This window comes from Cydia fagiglandana, chromosome 24 (assembly GCF_963556715.1).
Source record: "Cydia fagiglandana chromosome 24, ilCydFagi1.1, whole genome shotgun sequence".
NCBI classification, from domain to species: domain Eukaryota; kingdom Metazoa; phylum Arthropoda; class Insecta; order Lepidoptera; family Tortricidae; genus Cydia; species Cydia fagiglandana.
In genome coordinates, this window is record NC_085955.1 from 10,969,544 (window position 1) to 10,992,795 (window position 23,252).

The window sequence follows — 23,252 nt, forward strand, 5'->3', positions numbered from 1 at the left end:
TCGTCATGGGTGTCGTTTTATAGGTTTTGGGGGGCGCAGATTTAGAAAATGATGACCATTTTGGATTCCAAAATGGTGGCCATGCACTATGTCATATAAGTCGTCATGGGTGTCGTTTTATAGGATTTAGGGGGCGCAGATTTCGAAAACGATGACCATTTTGGATTCCAAAATGGCGGCCATGCACTATGCCATAAAAGTCGTCATGGGTGTCGTTTTATAGGTTTTGGGGGGCGCAGATTTAGAAAATGATGACCATTTTGGATTCCAAAATGGTGGCCATGCACTATGTCATATAAGTCGTCATGGGTGTCGTTTTATAGGATTTAGGGGGCGCAGATTTCGAAAACGATGACCATTTTGGATTCCAAGATGGCGGCCATGCACTATGTCATAAAAGTCGTCATGGATGTCGTTTTATAGGTTTTAGGGGACGCAGATTTCGAAAATGATGGCCATTTTGGAATCCAAAATGGCGGCCATGCACTATGTCATAAAAGTCGTCATGGGTGTCGTTTTATAGGTTTTGGGGGGCGCAGATTTAGAAAATGATGACCATTTTGGATTCCAAAATGGTGGCCATGCACTATGTCATATAAGTCGTCATGGGTGTCGTTTTATAGGTTTTAGGGGGCGCAGATTTCGAAAACGATGACCATTTTGGATTCCAAGATGGCGGCCATGCACTATGTCATAAAAGTCGTCATGGATGTCGTTTTATAGGTTTTAGGGAGCGCAGATTTCGAAAATAATAACTATTTTGGAATCCAAGATGGCGGCCATGCACTATGTTAAAAGTCGATATGGATGTCGTTTTGTTGGTCATGGTCATCATTTTCGAAATCTGCTTTTCCTAACACCTATAAATCAACATCTATGACGGCTTATATGACAAAGTGCACGGCAGACATCTTGGAATCCAAAATGGTCATCATTTTCGAATTCTGCACTCCCTAAAACCTATAAAACGATATCCATGACGACTTTTATGACAAAATACGTAGCCGCCATCTTGGAATATAAAATGATCATAGTTTTCGAATTCTGCACTCCCTAAAACCTATAAATCGACATCCGTGACGACGCAAGTTATCTTTATTTTCAGATCTAACAAATTGCTACAGAATACAAAGGACAAAAAAAGAAGCGAGGAGGTAATGAAACAAGCAAAAATACAGATGATTCCTCGACGCAATTGGATGCTTCTTAAATTGTGTCCAGATTTTTTTGTCATAAAAGTTTTTATTTTTCACATATTACTCTCACAAGTTCCGTGACATTTCGACCTTGTAATTTTTTAAGTAAATGTTTTTGTTTATCTATGAGGATCTCACTAGAATAATATAATCAAGGTATGTTTATATTTGATGATTGAAATAGTAACGCAAAAAAAAAAAAATATATTTGTGTTTATATTCCTGCCGAAGACTTTTATTTTTCCTTTTCCTTCTACACAAGTTTGGTCAAGTAATAAGAATTTAGGGCTCTCAATTTTATTTTGACTTCTACAACAGTAAAGCTACGAGGCCATGTTTGGTATCGTTTTCGTATAAATGCGCAGTACCAAATTTAGTTATGGTATCACATTGACACCATTCCAAAGTAAAAACATATAAACTTACTTTCTTTTAAACTCCTCTTCACGCTTAAACTGCTGAACAGTTTTAATTTAAATTTAGTACACATATATTTTGAGTCCCGAGACAGGACATAAAAAGTTATCTCAAAAATCATCCTTTAAAGGTGTGAAATGAGGTGTAGGGGGGAATTCAGAATTGACTTCTTGAAGTTAATACTGTTTAAGTTTAGGTTTGAAGTCATGTTTTTTTTATCATTTTTAACTAAATCAAAGATGTAGACCATCCCAAATTTAATATAAATCGGTTCAGCGGTTATTGATTTCCCGTACAAATTTCCACGCCACTTTTCACAACTTCAAAAGGTTGCTTGGTTATAAGATCTATCCTATGTCCTGTTCCGGGACGCAAACTATTTCTATACCAAATTTCAACGAAATCGGTTCAGCGGTTAAGCGTCAAGAGGAGTTTAAAAAAAACCGGCCAAGTGCGAGTCGGACGAGCGTATTAAGGGTTCCGTACATTAAGTCCGACGCGCGCTTAACTGCACATTTCTAATAGGTTTTCCTGTCATCTATAGGTAAAGAACTATTTTGTGTATTCAGACGGACAGACATACAGACGCACGAGTGATCCTATAAGGATTCCGTTTTTTGCTTTTGAGGTACGGAACCCTAAAAAGATTTTTTTTAATTTTGTGGAATGGTGTCAATGTGATACCTTAAATGGATTCAGCAACCCAGATTTATACGAAAACGATACCATACACGGCCTAGCACCTTCACTGATGTAGATATATCAAGATAATATTGAGAGCCCTAAATAAACTTTCAAGAGCGGATATCTCAAAAACTATTCAACATATCGAAAAAATTGACTGAATAAACTTGTAACAAATTAAATTAACTTTCATTTTGTATAAGTGGCCATGTCGCTAAGATGCATAGTTTCCGAGATATAATCGAAAAACCGGAAAATGGGACCATCAAAGCCCCTTCTCTTCCCCCTGCTCAAGGGCTACGGCCGGGGACTTTTGATATATTCACCTCCTAACTTGTCCAAACCAAGTTACAGAGTCAAAAATTGTGTTCCGAGCATTTCCCTCTACAACGTTTTGGAGCATTCGTTGGCTGACCTAAGTAGCTTATTGCATTTCTTTAAAAACTTTTCTGTAAAAGGTTGACGGGTGTTGGGTGTTTATATGGTTTTCATTTGCATCGCCCATGATGACTTACTAGAATTACTTACGAGCACACGAGACACTAATAGTAGTTTGACAAACCTTGGTTTTCAAGAGGTATTTTATATTGACATTTGCTGTCACAAATTTTCTGTCAGATTTAGTCGCAAACCGCACGCAAAGTGCACACAAATGTGTCGACACCTTGTTACGGAAAAGTGTACACACGGCGACGACACTTTGTTTCGAAACAATTCTAGACACATTGTGTGGACTCTGTTACGACACATCTGACATTTAGTTACCACTTTGATGATTCTGCGACTGGAATGGTTATATGGGACAGTTATTGTTGACATCGGTGGAAAGCCTTTTGAAACAAAACGCAACGTTTTTGGGGCTATGTATTCAAATTGATCTGATGGGTTCACAGTGCTAGTGAGTCCCGCTGCTGAGCTGAGCTGCGAAGAGACTGATGGTGATGTTCAGCGCGGCACGGGTGGAAGAAACCGTCGTGGGCGACGGTTATGGTCAGATGGCCGAATCTGTTAGCGGGGTTTTGAACGTGCCCTAACTGACAGCGTATGTCATTGCGCCACTCTCTGGGAAGATGGTTTCCCGCGAAAGGGACGATAGCGTCGGTCTATGTATTGTCGTGTACTCAGTCCAAGAATAAATCGTTTACTCAAGACCTAGTGCGTTTCCCTGTTATTAATACGTTCAAATAATATAAGCTGTGACCTGTGAATAGAACAGTTTATTATAGCAAGGATCTAGGAGAAAATACCATCTTGTAAATTATGTTTGTTTCTTTAATTTTAGGAATTATAATGTTTGATATTTACGTTACGAGTACAACGATAACGCTCCGTGAACTCAAAAACATGTAAATAGTAGCCCTAAGCGACTTACTCACACAATGACGCGTGTACAGACGTGCCGTTCACACATATACACGCAAACGAGTTTTGATGTATGGCGTGTCCGCCCTGTGACATAAGGCAGCATGATTTAACACATGCGTTGCCACTAGGGTTGCCATCTATTTTTTGGTGGAATATAATATTTTCCAGAATAAGGCATCAAAAATATATAGGTAGTACATTTCAAAAAATACTTTTAGATAAAATACTAAACATGAGTGTAATATACGTTTAATCGGAAATATAGTATTTTAATGTACCATATATATTTCCAAAAGTATATAGTGTACATCGCCAATTACTAGCCACCCCCCAATCACTGGCCACCTATACTAAAATGAATTCTGTGTATAGGTGAATAGAACTCATTTTTGTAAGAGGCGGCCAGTTATTGAACGAGTGGGTTGTGGATAAATTTCAGTTACTGGCCATTTTCCTTATACTGAAAATGAGTTTTATTTATCTGTAAATAGAATTCATTTTTGGAATAGGTGGCCAGTAATTGAAAATTGGCTAATAATTGGATTTTCGTACCTTATATACTAAAATGAACTTTGTTCACCTATAAATAGAAATCAAATTAAGTGGCCAGTAATTGGGGGGTGGCTAGTAATTGGCGATGTACCCTAGTACAGAGAGCCAAAGAGAGTGGTGATATTATTTAACGAAATACACGAAATCGGGTGGTCGAATTTCAAAAATTGACCCCCTGAATGTGTTAAGTAAAGTGATGAAGTGAAAAACGTAGTGACTAAGTTTAACTTAAATGTTTATTTGCAATCGTAGAAATAGAGCGGGTGAAGGAGGAGCCATGCGAGGAGCCCTGGTGCTCCGACACGGGATGTGAAGGCCCCGGGCACTATGAACAGGATGAGACAGGGCTTGTGCCGGACCACGGACAGTCTACAGTGGATAAAGGTGAGTTGCTTTATCTATTAAATATGGAGTTAAAGTTCGTTTTTTTTTAGCATTAGAAAGAACTTGGAAGAAGGTAAGCGATTTAAACATGTCTTCTATTTCAAAAACGCTTTTTAGGGTTCCGTACCCAAAGGGTAAAACGGGACCCTCTATTACTAAGACTTCGCTGTCCGTCCGTCTGTCACCAGGCTGTATCTCACGAACCGTGATAGCTAGACAGTTGTAATTTTCACAGATGATGTATTTCTGTTGCCGCTATAACAACAAACACTAAAAACAGAATAAAATAAAGATTTAAATGGGGCTCCCATACAACAAACGTGATTTTTGACCAAAGTTAAGCAACGTCGGGAGTGGTCAGTACTTGGATGGGTGACCGTTTTTTTTTTTGCTTTTGTTTTTTTTTTTTTGCATTATGGTACGAAACCCTTCGTGCGCGAGTCCGACTCGCACTTGCCCGCTTTTTAAAAATCAGTAACTATTACTTATGAAAGCAGAAGAATATAAATGATCGTATTACATCCATAATTGTTATATATTTGCCGTAACTTATTTTTAAATTGTGTTTTTCAATTAAAAGACACATCAAGATTGTTTACCTTGTATCTAATGCTAAAAAAAACGAACTATAGAGTATGGATTAATATACTAATATTATAACGGCGATTGTTTGTCTGTCTGTTACCTAATCACGCTCAAGCCACTGAACTGATTCAGTTGAAACTTGGTATAGAGATAGTTTGAGCCCCGGGGAAGGACATAGGATAGTTTTTATATCGGAAATCATCCCTGAAGAGAGTGCAAAGGGGGGCGGAGTTAATGAATTGCCTAATAATCGAAGCAAGCAATGCGCGAATTGAATGATTGCTATCAGCATTATCCAGGCGCTATACCTACTTTAGCTGCTGTCACTAATTCCACGCAGATGAAGTCGCGGGCAAAAGCTAGTCATCTAATACAACCCTTATTGTGTTAGCAATAAAGGCCAAAACCTGCCATACAAACTGCCACTGCCACCCCGCAGCTGGCGCGCCTCGCGGCTCTGCACTTCGTTTTTTTTAGCATTAGAAAAAAGGTAAACAATATTGACGTGTCTTTTTATTGAAAATGATTGAAAAACGCTTTTAGAAATTAGTTTATATATTACTCGTTAAAGCAAAAGAATGTAAGTAATCGTATATGATTTATAATTGTTACATATTTCATCATCATCATCATCATCTCAGCCATAAGACGTCCACTGCTGAACATAGGCCTCCCCCTTGGATCTCCATACGTGCCGGTTGGAAGCGACCGCATCCAGCGTCTTCCGGCGGCCTTAACAAGGTCGTCCGTCCATCTTGTGGGTGGACGTCCTACGCTGCGCTTGCTAATCCGTGGTTACATATTTACTTTGATTTATTTAAAACAAGTTTTTTAAATAAAAAGATACGTCAAGAATTCAAGATCGCTTACCTTCTTTCTAATGCTAAAAGAACTGACTATAAGTTATTTTGTATGCCATATGGCGAAGCATAGTGATACATACTTAATTACTTACTATATGTATATTTAAGACCTACTATTGTACCTACCTATGTTCACAGAATAAGTAATAGTACTAACGTACAGAAAATTCACTCGTTCACAAAAGTCACATTTTGGTATAAAATTATACCTATACTCGCCGCCTGCAAGCAAAATTGAAACTTATATACCTACGTAACCGCGCACGAACCGTGAATCTTCCTTGCGCGCCACAGTTTTATGACCGAGCTGTGAGTGTCGGCACAGGGTTGAAACTTGACAAGTTTTTGTACCTATACCTACCGATTTATTATTTTTAAGATTAATATGTAGGAATTACAAACGTTGATTCTGTAAACATAATTTTTTTATCCGGAGACAGTATGTCTGATTCTTACGGAAGTATTAGGTAGGTATGCCACAGCCGGCGTATTCCTTTGAAAATATGTCGGTCAGTTCCTAATATTGTTTCTGGGCGACCAATAATCATTTTAAATTGGTCTAAACCGCTTTAGTTTTATGCAAACAAAACGAATTAGTTATCGAATTTGATTACTTAGTATTTATGTTATGTTTTAAAGTTTAAAATTCACCTTTCAATATCGTCCGGAATTTAATAAAATGTTATTTCTGCTTCCTTGTTCTTCAGACATCCGTAAACAGAACAATATCTTTTATACGGATTAGATCGAGATATAGGTTTCGAAGCCAATGTGTATTTTCAATTTTGCGCGAGCGCCACGTGACACGACTATCGTGCGAGCCGAGCGGCACGCGGCAGCCCACTGCCATACGCCGCGCGGCGCGGCGTGCCGGCCAAATGTACCTAAACTGCGTAGTGACACCCCCCTGCTATGTTCAACAAATAAATAAATTGGAATCGCTAACATGGATGTATTTGTATCCGAAATAAATGCTTTCATTTCATAAATATTTTATCTAAGGCAATAGAATTGGAAAATAGTACTTTATGTCATTCGTATATAATCTACTAAGTAATACCAAAGAAATATGTAACTTCGTATAAGATGAATGAAGTCTAAGAAAAACACGTGCCTCGGAAATCAAGAAAAAGTCATTCTCGGATAGATGGCGTGACGACACCGTTCCATATTTATCAATTTTAACACATAGATATCAGTGAATGAACATGGGTCAAAAATGTCAAAATGATATAAAAATAATAAAATCATTTATCCATACGTACGTTTTTTTGATAATTTTATACGTGTTAATTTTGAGTTATAGTCGTGTGCTGGTCGTGTGTCGATAGATGGCAGTAAATTTACAGTGACTACAACATTTACTATGACAGGACCCCTCTATACTATCTATTCTTTTTGGTAATACTAAGCTTCTTAGTAAAAATAACCATAATGTTTTTTCGCAGTTAAAGTCGAAGAGGAAGAGGTGAAGGATGAATCAGTATGCAAGGAGGAGCCCCCGGGCTCCGACACAGGCCCCTGTAGCCCCGGGCCATACTCCGCGCAGGCAGAGCTTGCACCCGAGCTGTATATAGAGACCCAGCATAGAGGTGAGATGCTATACTTACAATTTTTTTTTATGTTTTACGATCTTTGCTTCGCTTTGCTTCTTCTTTCCTTATGCGCACTGCCAAGGAATGGAATTCCTTGCCGGCGTCTATATTTCCGTGTTCTTATAACCCGGCAACCTTCAAATCAAGAGTGAACAGGCACCTTCTGGGCGAGCTCGCTCCATCGTAGGCCACGTCTACGCCTCGGCTAGTCTGTGGCCAGGAATAAGCCCATTCATTATAAAAAAAAATCTTTTTGTGAAATTCTTAGTGTTAAATTTGATCTGTATAATAATCCAATGGAATAATATTAACATCAATAAATTGCTCTGATAATAATTAACATAATATGTACCTAATAACTATTCATAAGTGCTTGTTCCTAGGCCTACATGAATAAAGTATATTTTGACTTTGACTTTATTTATACGTTGAAAACACAATGAATACCGAAACTTCCTTGACAAAATTCTTGTTTTACTCGTAGGTAACTTTTATGTTTTAACAATGTTAAAATGTTCTTTATTTCAGTTGCAAACCAATATGGTACTTATTGTCGGTCAATAAGGCTCTGTTTCCATATAACTTCAATTTGAAAACAGCCTTATTGACAACCGACGATGTGGTACATTTTGGTTGAAAACGTCACAAATGTTCTTTGTTTCAGTTGCAAACCAAACAGGATTCACCAAAAATCCACTGCAGAAGTGCGAAGTTCAACACATGTCCATCTCTGACCAGCACCGATTACCAGAGAGTCAGGCACAGAACGCTGCTGATCAACGAATGGCTGTAGCGGGGACTCCGCAAGACATCGACCAAGTCTTCGAATGCGAGACATGTGGCAAAACATTCAATCAAATATTCTACTTTACCTCACACATGCAACTACACGAGTACAACTTGAAAATCGTTGAAACGAAAACAAAAACATACTCCTGCAACTCATGCGGAAAACAATTCGAAACTAATAAGCTTTTAGGTGAGCACGAGTTGACACACGTGACCCGTGACTACCGTGAGTACTCTTGCAAAATTTGCGGTAAAACGTTTAGTTATATGTGTCAACTGACGAGTCATACAAGAGTTCACGCGGGTGAGAAACCATACAAGTGCACAATGTGTTCAAAACGATTCGCGAAGAGTAGCAGTTTAGTCAGCCACGAACGAACGCACACTGGACAGAAACCGTATGTTTGCAATGTATGCGATATGCGCTTTAGACATTACAGTAATTTGACTAGACATAGACAGACTCATACCATACGCAAAAAGAAGTTTTCCTGTGACGACTGTGGTTATCAATGTTACGATAATTATTCTCTAACCATTCATACAAGGGTTCATACTGGCGAAAGACCCTACGTCTGCGAAATATGCGGAAAAAAATATACAACCAAATCTGGCTTAATCACTCATGGTGGGATTCATAGCAGCGGGTACTCATGCGATATATGTAAAACGACGTACTCATATTTAAGTAGTTTAAAGTATCATACCAAAAAGTATCACAGTTAGACATAGAGTGCTCACTCCATACATCAGTTACCAAAACGACTATTATTTTCGTAGTCTACATCTAGCGTCAAGTAGCGGAATTACCAGTACTGCTACTCGACACTAGATGGCACGTGTGTTGCGACTGACGAAGTGTTTTGCTCGACAATTTACAATACAACTAACATTACAAGCAGAAGGAGTTGAAAATTGAGTTCCGGTTATTAGAAATTTTTTTAGGTTATAATTTGTTTTACTTAATAATGAACCTCCAGGCTCCAATTTCACCACGGCTACAATTGTCAGTGACATATGTCGAGCTACAATTGTCAAGCGACAGGTGACATATTACAATTTTATAAAATATTTTCTATAGCAATACTTACAAACATGACAGGCAGTTTGTTACAATTGTATGTATTACAATTATGTTGTGAAACAAGAATTATTTTTTCTAGTCGACATATTTGTAGAATTGTCGGTGAACCTTGACAGGAAATGAGTTATATGTCGGAATTTCGTTACAATTGTAGTGTTTCTTGTGACAATTGTCATAAACTTAGCAAGAGAAATATCTGTTTTTTTTCCGATATAATAAAGTTTTTTTTTAATAATACTATGATGGTGGCAAACAGGAATACGGCCCGCCCGATGGTAAGCGGTAACCGTAGTCCGTGGATGCCTGTGACGTCAGCAACAGTGATGTTTTACAATTGTCGCACCTGTCACCCTGGTGAAATTGGGGCCAGGTCTGTTTTCTTAAGTAATTTAAGTACACTACATTGTACTACAAATCCATTTGTGTTATGTGACTATTTTGTGTTCTAAATTAATTAAGAAAAATTGTAGAACATCAGTCTTTCCGTTCGTCGCGACATCTATTGTCGAGTAGCAGTACTGATAATTCTACTGCTTGACGCTAGATGCCGACTACGAAAATAATAATCGTTTTGGTAACAAAACTAATCTCCACTGTAAGTCGTATTATGAGCGCTAATTCAACAAATATCGTGTTCTTATAACCCGGCAACCTTCAAATCAAGAGTGAACAGGCACCTTCTGGGCGAGCTCGCTCCATCGTAGGCCACGTCTACGCCTCGGCTAGTCTGTGGCCATGAGTAAGCCCATTCATAATAAAAAAAATAATAATAATTAGATTACGTTTTAGTATATTTTTCTTTGTAAATAGACTAAGTGCGGGATTCTACAACACTATTTGTGCAGGTATAATTCCTTTTTATTAGCATTAGAAAGAACTTGAAAGAAGATAAGCGATCTTGACATGTCTTTTTATTGAAAAACGCTTTTTAAAAATCAGTAACTATTACTTGTGAAAGCAGAAGAATATAAATGATCGCATTAGATTCATAATTGTTACATATTTGCCGTAACTTATTTTTAAAATGTGTTTTTCAATTAAAAGACTCATCAAGATTGTTTACCTTATTTCTAATGCTAATAAAAACGAATTATATATTAATTGTTAATTCAATGAATACCGACTTACAATTATTATTTTAATATTTCACTTGGTGGAAGTCTGGCACGAACGGTTAGGGTTCTCCGCGGTAGATAGTTTCGCGATCTCTAATTTTCAATGAATTCCAATATTAATTAACAGGTTCCGTTTAAGGCCGAGCCATACCGGCTTCGCTGTGCGTGACGTGCGCGTGTGCGTGCGCTAAAATGTTGGAGCCGCACACGCACACGTCACGCAAGCGGTGTGCCGTCTCCATGGACTTATAAGATGGACTGCATTGTCACTTTTTTTGCCATACTAAATTGAACTTTATCACCGAGCTAGAAAGACGTTCGTACCAGACTAGAGAAAACGGTCCACTTGAGATAGCAAAGGTGGGTCGCGGTGTCTCACTCGCACGTGTTGCCAATATTAAAAATATACCATTGTGGTAGTAATTATATCAATATACTACTCAAATTAAATAACTTCTTATATTATTTAAATGCTATATTCAGAGTAAGGTTCTGATATCTTTTAAGAAATTTGTAAATAAGTATGATGTCAATATTATTACCTGATTTAACCAAGCATGTGGACAACAAAAAAAACCTTTTATTTTGGTGTGGTAGACATTGTAGAAACTTTGAATGTTAATTGGTATCCCTATCGTCATGACATGTTATCAAAACACGTGAATGCAAAATTTCCTAAAAATGGTGAATAAATGTTGCGTTAAAGGTTGTGGGAGTGAAAGAATTTCTAATTGTGGAATATTGTTTCACCAGGAAGCCACAATTATTACATTTTGCGATAAAAATACAAGACAACATTGTCAAACTCATTAGGGTGACTATGATGTCGGCACGATGAGAATCAGTGTTACACAATTTTTATTAGGTACTTAAGTAAGTTTATATAAATAGGTATGTATTTATTTCGTCATGTTTAAATTGGTGAAATGAGAGCCAATACAGAATAAATAATTGCCAAAATTGAAATCCAAAGTCCTTAAACATTACAGACACATTTATGCATTGTTATAATAATAATAAACATATTGATAATAAAAGAAAAATAGAACTTTATCGTAATTTACTGACTTTAGGGACGATACCAGAAACGTTACTGGGAATTTACCCTCTTTGGAAAATTTACTAAGAACGGCACATCACTAATTTCTTTACATTTCACGACTCTTCTCTTTTCGCACAGGTGGCCTAGCACCGTGAACACCGAAGTTCGCAAATTACGGGCATCTTTCTCTTTTACTCCTATAAAGGAGTAGTAATTACAGTAACAGAGAAAGATGCTCGCAATTTGCAAACTTCGATGTCTATGGTCCAGTGACAAGCGTCCTAGTTAAAAACGGTAGCAAGCGGACGTAGCGGACCCACGCGACCCTCAGGCAGTTACGAATTTGCCCTAAGACCGAGTAGGCCCGGGCCTAGGGCGGCCAGATATTTTGGGCGGCAGTCTATATGATGGGTGCTGAGAAAGGGGGGGCGGCTTGGGCTTGGGGCCTAAGGCGGCAAATACTGTATGTAATTCCTCCACTGTCCTGAGAGCCGACCCCGTTGCGTCTTTGTCGCACTTGTAAATTCGTACGTAAGTGTGACAGAGAGGCAACACGTCAAACATGGTTCACAGTAGACCCTCTGGGCCCAGTTTTATAAAGTTACAAGTTACAGGTTACAAGAGTACAGGCTACAGGAACCTGTAATGCACTGTGAACGGCTACAGGTGTTTTATAAATACACATAAATAATTACAGTTGTAAAGAACCACGGTCAATCTCGATTACATGTGAAATCTACAGGTGTGAAGGACATCACTATTTTAAAAAAAACGTGTGTCATAGATACTCTGTTCTCTACTAAATTATGTGTTTTTGTTTGCTGTAAAATATTAATTACTGGAAAAATGGCCAGAAATGAAGGAAAAATCGAGTGGTTGAGAGCGGCGTTCCATGCCAAGGATATACTTTTTGGGCCGTTTTCAGATTCAGATTAAGTTAGATTTAATGAAATATTTACGTAATAAGTAAATAACATGTAAATAAGTAGGTACTCTTTCACATTCTTACATTAAAATGTATCGTTTCGGTAGCGGCTCAAAGATAAATACGGTGTGTATCGAAAATTATGAATAGTACACTTTACCATAATGTGAATGCACTATACTTATATAAAGGGACGAATGCTAATAAATCAACGACAAATATCGGCAATAATCCCTTTCCATTTCCTAGTAGATAAAATAAAACGGATCGTCAATAAAATCAATATCAAACATATTGTCACTTTATTTCCTATTTACCTACTATATATTTTAGATACATTAACAAAAACTGATAAGGTCAGTGCATGGAAAAGTATGCATGCCCTGGCACAATCGTTGGCGTTGGTGCTTAACAATAAAGAGTAAAGTTTAAAATCTCTCAGAAAACGAGTCTACAAGTAACTGCTGTTGTGCTGTTACAGGACTCAAGACGTATGTAAGTTTTTGTTACAAGTGTACCAATTTACACTTGTAATTTACAATTTTTTTATAAAACGCCTGTTCGATTATGAGTTTAAAACTATAAAACTCCCGTATTTTCGTCTATGGTTGAGCTACAGGCACTTGTACCTGTAACCTGTAAAATTGTAACACAGTACTTTTATAAAACGCAAATTGTAAAAAACGGAGCAAGTGTTGCCAGTAAACGCCTGTAAACTTGTAACTTGTAACTTTATAAAACTGGGCCCTGGTTCTGTCAGCATATTTGTCTCTCTATCTCTCTCACTCATACCTGTGTTCTTGACAGACGTTACGGCGGACCACCTTCCTGACGATCGACCATGTTCGTGGTCCAGTACCTACGCCTATTAGTAACAGCTTTTCTTCTTCACTTGGTCCCTCAATACTGAGGATCGTGACATCATATCCTTCTGTTGAAGACCAGGTTCCTCCATAGGGTTCTCTTCCTCGCCAAGCGCATGGCCTCGTGCAGTTTTAATTGCATAGGTGCCGTAATGTGAACACACCATTTAGAACAACTAAATGAAGTACCTAAGGTTGTGTGAAGCGTTTTACAGAAGAGAAAAAACTATATCCATCCCTTTTTAGGCGAAAAGACAGTATGATTTCTATTACTAATATAACTATGCACGATTAAGAAAAGATCCTGGTCAAACTATATATTTCAATGTTATCCTAATATCCCACATACATAAGACGTATGGTCACCCTAATTAGAAAGAGATACAACGGCCCACCTTGTCTATCTCATGTGGACACACTTTTTGGCCAATGTCCGCCATCCAGTTATGTTTAATGTCCATGGCCGTCTCTCATAAGGATCTGTATACTACAACGCCGCACGTGCACGTCACGCACACGCAGCCGGTGTGCACAGGCCTTTAACCTCGTATGACCCAGCATATAAAGTTTTCAAATGTTTAATTTGAACCTTATTTTATAAGTAAATTGGAACGAATTTCGTTTGTTTTAAAACGCAATGAAACAAGAAAAAATGCTACTTTATTTAGTTCATGAATTGTTCAAATTATATTGCACGATTGTCATTTAGTATCAGGAGGTTGAGAGACCTTTTTTTAGTTATATTATTTATGAATATTAATTAAATTTTAGATTTAAGCTAGTTAATAATTTAGTTTAGTCTTAGAGCATTTAATAACTGGAGTCGCCTTTAAGAGCTTACCCCTCTGCCGAAAAACTTGCGCGAACTTTTGTATGGACTGACATGGCTGTTTGTACGTTACATACAAATCATGTAGAAATAGTAACATTTGACGTCCCCTCCCGCAAAAATTGGCAGACTGTTTCGTACAGAAAATGACAGTCATGACGTCTCCAGTTACTAATTCCTCTAATAGTTTAGAACCACTGTAAAATGTTTTCATCCTTGTCCTATCATGTAAGCCAGCCATTCTCAAAGTGTGTTCCGCGGAACCCTAGGGTTCCGCAAAGCCTCTGTTGGGGTTCCGCGAAAATACCTGTAATAATAAGAAAAAAACCAGCACTTCTATAGGTATATCTGGTCCACAGTGACGAACGAAAATTTTTAATTTGGGGTTCCGTCAAATATTTCGCTTTTTTGGGTTCCGTCACCAAAAAAAGTTTGAGAACCGCTTATGTAAGCAAACACTTCCCGGAGACATTATCACGCTTTTCTCTGGAATTACACAATAATTATCACTTAAAATGTTGTTGTCTACTTAAAGAAACTCACAAGGTATTGAAATCCACTAAACAACCACTGAAAAATATAATTTGTAATAAGATTTTCATCTATAATAGCAGTAACGAACGTTACTTCTAGATTCTCTATGAATCGTATTGTGGGAATGTCACTTTGACGTCAGTCACGTTTTTTTATATATCTCAAATATTAATATAAATATTGTAATGTCAAAATAATACACTGGTTTCATATATATCCTATATCTTTATTGCGTCCATGTTCATTTTTACGTAGGATGGTATTAAAACATCATTAAGTCGGTACAAGAGACCCCGCTAGGGCATGGCAATAATCTTAATACTAATGGTGACTGTTTACAAATATTACTTGTTTTATTTACCTCCCTCTTTATTTTTACCTCTTAGACTTGGAGCATTTAATTACTGGAGTCGCCATTAAGAGCTTACCTCTCTGCCGAAAAATTTGCATAATTGTGCAAACTTTTGTATGGACTGACATGGCTATTTGTATGTTACGTACAATCCATGTAGAAATAGCCTTGGAAAAAGCAATACATTTGACGTCCCCTCCCCCGCAAAAATCGCTCTAAGCTCTTTGAGCATTTAGTAACTTGAGATTATTACCACTAGTTACCACCAAGTTGTTACCACGGGTAGTGGTAATAACCACTACTTAAGTTACCACCAAGTTATTACCAGTGGTAACTACTAGGAATAAAAATTCCCAGTAGTTGACCGAGAGCGGAGCGCTTTCTGTAGTCATCGAGCAGGCACAAGCCTGAATGAGCATACAGTCAGCAGCAATAGTTGCTAAGCGGGCGAGGTGTTCAAAATGATCATGACGCGACTTTATTGTTAAGAGAATAAGAGCGTGTCAAGGTAATTTTGAACACCTCGCCCGCTTAGCAACTTCTGCTGCTGACTGTACAGTCAGCGTCAGAGAGACGTGACCCCCCTAGTATCAGTATAGAAACTGTACAATAATTTCGTCATCACACGTAATGTTTGCGTAGCTGTGTGGTTTCATAAGCGGACTTAAGATCCTAAGAAACCGGGTTCGAGACCGATCCAAAGCGTTAGAATCTTTTTGGTTTTTTCTTTGTTTTGTTAAGTTTAGAACTATTGGAAACTAAATACGGGTAATATCAAATATTATAGTAGAAAAAGGAAAAAATAAAATAAAAACAATCTTAAAAACACTGTATTTTATTGGTATTTTATCTTTGCATAACAGCTGCATTGTAAACAACAATATTGTAGTGTGAGTTAATTAAAATTGTGGTATGTTACATAGGCTGCGATTATAGCTGTCTTAATAAGTAATAGCAAGTAATAGGAGGGAACCGGAGGGGAAATCCCTAGGATACTGTCTATTGAATATAGGCTGGTGGCTGTATATTGTCTTTGCCTTACACCATCAGAATGACTGAGTCATGAAAGTCCAGACAGGATATATTTTGAATGTCGAATCGCGCGTGATTAGTAGTTACTAATATCTATTATGCAGTTGCATAACAGATAACTATATATAAATATTGGGTTTGATTAATAATGGGTATGTATAAAACGCGAAGATATTCTAACCTTGCGAGCCATTAACTACGTTTCAGAGAGAAACAGCATGTTATCGGCCAGCGATAACAATATTCATCTCCTGTCACGTTACCACAATTTTAGGAAACACAACACTTACCTACTCGTATACCTTGTTTTTAGCATTAGAAAAAGGGTTAACAATCTTGACAAGTCTTGTTATGGAATAACGCTTCTAACAAAAAGTAACTATTATTTATGAAACCAAAGTAATGTAATACCTATATATCCTTGCTACATAACTGTAACATATTTACTAACTATAACTTATTTTTCAAAAGTGTTTTAAATGTAAAGACACGTTAAATGCTTCTCCCAATCGAAATCCTAATATTTTTTGGCAAAACTAAGACGATCGTCGCGATGCTTATTAAACAAACTTATTTTTTTTGCTGGTTTATAATGGTGTATCTGGGCAGCGTGCAAATGTCTTCTGACAGTGCTAAGAGATGACCCCAAATGTCTCAGCTGTTGAGCGAGTTGTAGTAAATGGAGCGTCGGTATGAATTTGCACAATACTACGGTGCCGCTGAGATTCCTCTGTGTAGGCAGAAGGACGAGGGCCTTGCCGATCTTCTTTAAAGTCACCCGTTCTTTCATACCGCCTTAGCCAATTTGCGAACCGTGTTCCTCTGCAAATAAAAAAACACAATTTAAACTTAATAGGTCTATTAACAAAATATGGCCAATGAAATGGAGTAAACTCTAAATAACTCACCGCTATTTTCATTTCTCGTGCAATTTTTTTAATACTCTGGTTTTGTTCCCGAAGCACTACAATTTTCGATCTCATAAAAGAGTTTAATCGAACCATTTTAAAACTCAGTTGACACAAGTTTTCGGACAAGTCGAGAATAATATGTAACAACGTTACTACTTCGGCACACCTAGAATAGACGTAACGATGACGGTAATGATTTGCGGCGGATGCGAATTATTACAAAGTTACCCTAAAAATCAATTGTAATTTAAAAAATGCGAAACGGGATAATCATACTAAATTCAACCTAAACACATATTTAGTTAAAGATGTTATTACTCACTTTCGGATTCGGATATGAGGGTAGAGAAATAATAATAAACAAAGACAAGACTATATTAAGTATCTATGACTAAGACAAGGACGCATCGACATACGAGTAACTTCCACCTCTACGATTTGACGATAGTGATTCATATTTTCGCAAGTAATAATATGTGTTCGGTGGCTCAATGGTATAAGTGACGGACTAATGTAAGAACATGATGTAGTCTTAATAACAGCCGCGAGGTCCGAGGATCGATTCCCAACAACGGTTGGAGACAAAAGGGAAAAATGACTTTTTGAAATAATATGATGCTTGATACAGCTGTGGCGATGTTGAACTAATGTTTCGACGTTGCCGTGTGAGCTATAGTTTTAAAATCAGGGGGGTCACGTTTCTCTGACGCTGACTGTACATAGGGGTTTTCGGTGCGGGAATGATTTCGTGTATTTATAACTTTGTTTATTGTAAAATGATTATCAAACTATGAATTAAACGTAAGTAGTAAGGTCCAAATGTGCTTCTTCTTCTTCCTCGCGTTATCCCGGCATTTTGCCACGGCTCATGGGAGCCCGGGGTCCGCTTGACCACTAATCCCATGATTTGACGTAGGCACTAGTTTTTACGAAAGCGACTGCCATTGCCATCTGACCTTCCAACCCAGAGGGGAAACTAGCCCTTATTGGGATTAGTCCGGTTTCCTCACGATGTTTTCCTTCACCGAAAAGCAACTGGTAAATATCAAATGATATTTCGTACATAAGTTCCGAAAAACTCACTAGCCGGGGTTTGAACCCGCGACCTCCGGATTGAAAGTCGCACGCTCTTACCGTTAGGCCACCAGCGCTTTTGCGCCAGCAAGGTCCAAATGTGCTTAGAAATGTTAAATTAGTATCGTTTTTACCTGTTATTTGGCTAGTGTAAAACATTCCCGCACCGAAAACCCCGATGTATGCAAATGAGTAAATAAAAGGGCAACAATCGACATGTATCTTTACTTATATTTGACTTAATAAATCTACCTTGATATAGCAACACACACACAGTAAATACTAATTTTATTAGAGTCTGGCTAGCCAAAAATTGTTGACAGATATTTCGTTGTTGTATCACCAATTGTCTATGATTAAAAAAAAGCTAAAAGTCAGTTGTCAAAATATGTCATTTATTCAACTTGTTTGCGGTTTATATGGGACAAATCTGCATAGACCATAGATACTTGTACAACCCCCGCCCTAAACATCACCATGTTTACGAGAAAAAAAAGAAAAAATATTGCTTATGTAATTTGTTGCATTCTGGAATGGAACAGGTTAATCGACAGGTTTGCCAACGGGTAAACGAATAATCCTATTGGTGGGTCTGGTCAAAACGCCGGTAGCCGTCCGGACCTGTACAACGCGCACAACGCCATCCTTCCCAGGACGGATTGATATGATGCGACCGCGTCGCCATTATAACAACACAACGACGAGCAGCCACAAGACACAACGGAGCCACGCCGTTTTGTCGTCTAAATAGTGTTTAGTTTTAAGTTTATAAAATACATATGTATGTTAGTCTGTAAGGTATTTGTAATATGGGCCTTGTTGCCTGAATTAAATATCTAAATAAATAACGGAGGAACATTTTCTTCTCTGAGTACTAAGTCCCCAACGGCGGGGGGGTCTGTTTGGATGCCCATTTAGGCCTTGTCTGCAAGGTACATAGATATTGTTTGCCACCGTGACCAGAAATGTTGGAACATCTGTTGCACCAGCTGAAATCGGGTGAGTTTATTAGTTTTTATATCCTGCAGCGGATATTCAGGAATGGCAGTAAGGGGTTCTCCAATAATAAGGTGTCCCGGTGTCAGAATCTGAAGATCGGTAGGGTCTGGCGATAGGGGGCATAACGGCCGGGAATTAAGGGCCCCTTCAATTTTTGTGAAAACCGTTGTATGTTCTTCATACGTGAGGGGGGTATCTCCGACTACTTGTTTTAAATGGGCCTTTGCCGATTTTACGGCGGCTTCAAATAGGCCGCCCCAGTGCGGGGTGGTCGGGGGATCAAAAATCCAGGTAATATTTCGTTTTGCCACCTCTGAGCCTATTGTATATTTATTAAGGTTTAGGAAATTATGAACTTCAATAAGATGACTGTCCGCACCTACATAGTTCCGTCTACAGTCTAATCGTATAAAAGAGGGTGAACCGCGTCGGGAGGCAAAACGTGTAAGTCCTGCGATAGAGGCTTCTGTAGTTAAGTCCGAGACTACCTCGAGGTGGACCGCCTTAGTCGAGAGGCACACGAAGATACACAGATAGGTTTTAACGAGTTACATGTTACATGTTGGGGCATCCCAATAAAGGCCCGAGAGCCATAGCCGCTGGATAAAGACCTTGGCTTTAAACACGATGGGTGAAATCCAACTGCTAGGGTCAAAGGTGCGAGCTATCAGAGATAGCACCTTTTGTTTAGTGGGGCATTTATCACAGTCTACACGCGTTGTATATGTGAACGCGTCAGTCACGGGGTTAAACTGGACTCCAAGGACCGCTACTGTATGGGAGTTTTCAACATCTCGGATTGTATGAAGGGGTTGGAGATAATCAGGGGGGAGGTCATTTAATAGCTCTGGCTTGTTTGAATGCCATTTCCGCAATTCATATCCGCCGGCACGCATTAAAGATTCCAATTCACCTTTTAAGTCACGAGCTTCTTCCAGGGTTGAGGCTCCTGTCAGGCAATCATCGACATATACGTCGGACTCAATTACCGCCGCTGCGCGAGGGTACTTGGAGCGTTCTTGTTCCGCCAGTTCAAGAAGTACGCGAATTGCAATATAGCGACTTGATCGCAAGCCATAGGTATTGGTATTAAGTTCATAGGTAAGGATAGGTTCCAAAGGGGACTCGCGCCATAAAATTAACTGAAACCGCCTATCCTCGGGATGTATCCACGACATTTGAAATATCATGCGGATATCAGTTACAAATAGTTACAAATACAATTGCGAGCCTACGAAAATTGAGAAGTATGTGGGTAATATCCCGCTGTAACTTGGGGCCTGTGTGTAAACACTCATTAAGAGATATCGTCGCCGTAGAGCGAAAAGTCACCAAATCGTTCATTGGTCATTTTTGGTTATGAGGGTTTAAAGAAAAAATAATTAAAAAAAAAAAATTACTGAAATTATCTTAAGATAAAATTGTGGTTTTATATGTGTTTATTCATTGGAAACTGCTATTCTTTGGGCTCAAAATGGATTTATATTATTCACACTAACGATTTAGGAGCTATAGGCGATAATTAATTTTTGCCCTTAAATATTACACCTTAATTATGACTTAGTGATTTTTTGAACGAAGTTATTGATTTTTTGCCCACATTTTAGTGCGTCTAGATTTAACTAAGTAAAGTTAGTCGTATTATGACTGTTGTGATAAAGTGAAAATACGTGTTAGTTAAAAACTACTTACTATAATATTTTTTTGGATTCTGTTTAATTTAAGGATCAAATGAAATCACGTCATTTAAAATTATGCGAACACTTTATTAAAACAAATCAAATTAAAATGGACTACAAATCAAATAAAGTTGACCTACAAATCAAATTAAAAGGACTGAACACAGCAGATGCTGGAGCTGACTCATACAAATATTTCTCCTGAAATAAGTCCTCAATCTCCAATGTCTATGTTGCTTCTTTGTCTTCCAGGGTAGCTAAAAAATTCTGAAATAGATGCAACTAATTAGTTACTAAGCCAATTTGCGGTTAAGTTGGATTAGTTACGTTTAAAGGATCATCACGTTAGAACGAGGGCTTAACGAGTCCAGGCCGTTAACAATGCGCACTGAAGAAAATACCACCCTATTACAATCGCATGTCGTCGGCCTGGACCGTTCTCGGGCCGGACACAGCACGTTACCGTTCTAGCGTGAGTCATCTTTAAACCAGTACGGTTACCATCAGTTTGTCACTGACATAAACGCCGTCGAGAACGTAATTTACTTTCTATACATCCCGTTTGCACTAATATGCGAGTGCGAGCGAGATGTATAGAAAGTAAATTACGTTCTCGACGGCGTTTATGTCAGTGACAAACTGATGGTAACCGTACTGGACCTCATTTAGCATGATGCGTAATATCAAGTGGTGCATGACATGCTCTTATGTATGCGAAATGATTGTTGATGATCGCTTTAATGATGATGCACCTCAGACTCTCACCTTTATGTGTTTATTTTATTGTATGCTTCTTTAAAAATTAACAGCTAATATATTTATATATGTATTATGTTCGCGTGCAAAGAGAATTGAAACGCATGCTAGTGTTACACATCAGCACACAGCTTCCATACGGCTAAAATAGTCGAATTAAGAATAGTGATTCCGTGGTACATAATGACAATGACATTATTTTTAAATAAAAGAAAGTATAACTATAAAAAGTTATCACCGTTTTCAGCACTATGACATAATTCGGTAATCGGTTAGTGATATTGATGATAAAAACACAGGCTTGTTAAACACACAACACAATGCAGGCAACACCAAGTACGGTCACAAAATTTAATTTACAGTACATATGGTGCTACATTACCGCACTAGTGCGATAATAAGCACATTACGTAACTATGTCAAAAATTTGACGGGCCATATTATGTACTGTAAAACGTTATACGATACACGTGCGAAAAGGTAATTCGCAATTCGTGTCGATTTAAAACACTCCCTTCGGTCTTGTTTTAATTTATCGCCACTCGTTTCGCATTTCCTCTTTTCTGCACTTGCAATGCAGCGTAATGTAGGTACTATTCTTCCACACTTCGTACCTTTGTCACAGTGACAAGTTGACAACCAATAATGAAAGCCGCCAGAAATTTCATGTTGTTCTCACTGTGACAAGGTACGAAGTGTGGAAGGAATTAAATTTCGTGACCGTACAATCATCTTAAATACGGATTATTATATTTTAGTAAATAATTGAGTAAACATGTAATGGTTATTGTAGTACGAGTATGTAAAAAAGCATTTTGTTATTAGGCACACACACCCACAAGCTTTAGTAATCACACCGATATAACAAAATTTTACTTGTTTCGTTCCACATAATCCTGTTCCTTTTGGCTTACCCGATACAAGTACTTCTAAACTTGAATCTATGAAATAGCATTTCATTTTATAAACAGTTTTTGATAAAAAAAATTACAATAAAATAACAAACTGACACCAAAAACACTTACCTCGTTATCCAAATCATCTTTCTTTTTTATCAAATCCAAGCGCGTGTCGTACTAAACTTAATCTCGGTACACGCAATTATTATGTAGCAAACAGTAACTACACGTAACTAGCAAGCTACTGTTACACATGCTCTAAAGTATCATGCTAAAAAGCGTGCTATTAGTATGCTCAATACGAGCATGCTTATGAGCAGTTTACATTTGCTAGCAATAGGTATGCTAGTTTTAAGTTTGCTCCTGAATAAGCATGCTCAAAGCAAACACTCCAATACACATGCCATTTTATAGCGTGCTCTCTCGCTCTCTGTCGGTTCAAACAAAGCCATGGACAATCAAACAGCTATCCGTATGGAGCTGAATAAGATCATCCTTTTGCTGGCGATGCAATGCATCCAGAAGCTTATATCAGCTCGACAAAAAAAGAAAAGAAATAGAAAGATTTGGGTCCGTGATTGGATATCTAGCAGACAGGACTTCGGAGCAAGTGCTCAGTTGCTTACAGAAATGCGAATAGAAGATGCTGCGGGTTATAAAAATTATTTGCGGATGCTACCGCATCAATTTGACTTTTTACTCTCTCAAGTTGAAAGCGCTATACAGAA

At 38.0% G+C, this 23,252-nt stretch overlaps 2 protein-coding genes across 2 annotated transcripts in view; both read left to right on the top strand.

The window, feature by feature from the left end:
- LOC134676393 (zinc finger protein OZF-like) overlaps positions 1 to 10,759 on the top strand; it is a 64,314-nt gene extending 53,555 nt beyond the window's left edge. Inside the window, exon 4 of the mRNA XM_063534780.1 lies at positions 9,184 to 10,759. The gene's annotated coding sequence lies outside the window, so the exon portion shown is untranslated. The remainder of the gene's footprint in view (positions 1 to 9,183) is intronic.
- Positions 3,233 to 21,126, top strand: LOC134676366 (fez family zinc finger protein 1-like). Its single transcript, XM_063534723.1, has 5 exons — positions 3,233 to 3,287; positions 4,467 to 4,598; positions 7,495 to 7,638; positions 8,306 to 8,656; positions 21,122 to 21,126. The coding sequence occupies exons 1-5, from the start codon at positions 3,233 to 3,235 to the stop codon at positions 21,124 to 21,126; spliced, it is 687 nt and encodes a 228-aa protein (XP_063390793.1).
- The last annotated feature ends 2,126 nt before the right edge of the window (positions 21,127 to 23,252 follow it).